Source organism: Echinops telfairi, unplaced genomic scaffold (assembly GCF_000313985.2).
Source record: "Echinops telfairi isolate 266 unplaced genomic scaffold, ASM31398v2 ScPeMD7_7468;HRSCAF=8506_0, whole genome shotgun sequence".
NCBI classification, from domain to species: Eukaryota; Metazoa; Chordata; class Mammalia; order Afrosoricida; family Tenrecidae; genus Echinops; species Echinops telfairi.
Genome location: NW_022111369.1, coordinates 30,203,252 through 30,205,209, shown reverse-complemented (window position 1 = coordinate 30,205,209; position 1,958 = coordinate 30,203,252). Strand labels below are relative to the sequence as shown.

At 44.4% G+C, this 1,958-nt stretch overlaps 1 protein-coding gene across 1 annotated transcript in view; it reads left to right on the top strand.

The window, feature by feature from the left end:
- PKD2 (polycystin 2, transient receptor potential cation channel) overlaps positions 1–1,958 on the top strand; it is a 74,581-nt gene that overhangs the window by 47,530 nt on the left and 25,093 nt on the right. The window contains exon 7 of the mRNA XM_045284334.1: positions 1,194–1,422. Coding sequence (XP_045140269.1) covers positions 1,194–1,422 — 229 coding nt within the window. The remainder of the gene's footprint in view (positions 1–1,193; positions 1,423–1,958) is intronic.

Sequence of the window (1,958 nt, the reverse complement as noted above, 5' to 3'; positions counted from 1 at the left end):
ATGTATGAAAATCTACTGCACCGATTAACTTTTCCTCACGACCCCAATGAAGACAGAAAGAGAATAAAAATAGACAGGCATTTTTATGTGCCTGGCATTTCAGCAAATGTCTATTTTTAGAAGGCCTTGAATCACTCTTTCATTTCCTCTCCATGTTGGGGAAGAGGCTTTGCAAGCAGGGCTCGTTTTATGTCGTACCTCTGTGTCTCCGGGAGCGGTTGGCAGATGCGGGGCCCAGGCAGGACACAAAGTGATGCTTTGGCACACACAGACAGCCGCCCACCCTCAGTTCACTCTAGTGTTGCTGGTTTGGGGTTCTCTACTGACCAACACATCAAAGAGAACTGGAGAACGGAGAAGAAAGGGAGGGGGGAGGGGGTTACGTATGTGTCTTTGACCAATGCTCATTCTCCTTGCTTGATTATTGTTCACATTTGGGTCCTAGGTACCGGGATCGAGGCTTGGCTGCCCAGACATAGTAATGAGGGAGAAAGTTATGCCTAATAGTTAACTAAAGGCCTTTTAAATGATTTAAAGATCTATTTGTAGTTCAGTAACATTACACCTACAAAAGAGGAGTTTTCCAGAAAAAAAAAATCTTCACTTCGATTATGGTAAACAACTATATATCAGAGCCATCCATCTGAAATTAAAAAAAAATCCACCGCATTGTTTCTTCATGTTTAATGCATACCTTCTAAACCATCAGCATCAAAAACACCTCCCAGCAAGAAACACTCTCCCATGCTAATGAAGGACTGGGGCTCAGCCCTGTTCTCACAGACGCACAAAATACGCGTCTCATTCAACCAGCACATGCAAGTTTTGGATGGATTTCTCTCTGGATGGTCTTCATGTTGTCCTGTATTCCCAGGTTTTATTTCAGTCCTAAAGTGCTTGTGTGCCAGTTCATTTTTACATGAAGCCTATGTACCATTTCCCAGCAGTACAAATACTGGACAAGTAGAGGGAGAAGGCGGATTCACGGATCCTTTGAAATAAGCGGGCGGGGCGTCTTGCTCCTGCTGTGGACAGAACACGTCCAGGGCTGGGCACTGGGTTGAAATGTTTTGCAGCTTGTTTGGGGTGGCGGTGGCTGCAGCAGTGTTACTGCCATAGGAGCCCGATAGGTGAGTACCTTCTACTAGTGATACCTGTGTGTCCTTGTTTTAATTATTCTCATTGCAACACAGGTTACTGGTCGAATTCCCAGCCACAGGCGGTGTGATTCCATCCTGGCAATTCCAGCCTGTGAAGCTGATCCACTACATCACCACTCTGGATTACTTCCTGGCGGCCTGTGAGATTGTCTTCTGCTTCTTTACCCTTTACTACCTGGTGGAAGAGATTTTGGAAATTCGCATTCACAAACTGCAGTATTTCAGGAGTTTCTGGAATTGTCTGGATGTTGTGATCGTTGTGGTAGGTGGGAGCATAATCTCAAATCCCCGACCGAGTTCCAAAAAACCACGTTGTTTTCTGCAGTTTCGTAGATCTTGGTTCTCACAAAATAATTGAAAACGACACCCCTGAGCCCCCTTTGTATCGACTTCAGTCTTCGTCCTTATTTTCTTAGTTTGCATGAGTAACCTTTCTGAATCTGGAAGGAGAGAAGCCTTTGCAATCGGCTGTCAGCTGGCCACACGGATAACTCAGTCATTCATATTTAACTTTGGCATGCCACACGAGATGTGGGAGAAAAAATTGTTTTTTTATTTTTTATTGTTTCCTTAGGGGCTCATGCAACTCTTATCACAATCCATACGTACATCAATTGTGTAAAGCACATTTGTACATTCATTGCCCTCATTGTTCTCAAAACAATTTGCTCTCTACCTAAGCCTCTGGCATCAGGTCCTCATTTTTTCCCCTCCCTCACCACTCCCCCCACCCTCATGAACCCTTGATTTATAAACTATTGTTTTGTCATTTCTTGCCCTGTCTGATGTCTCCCTTCA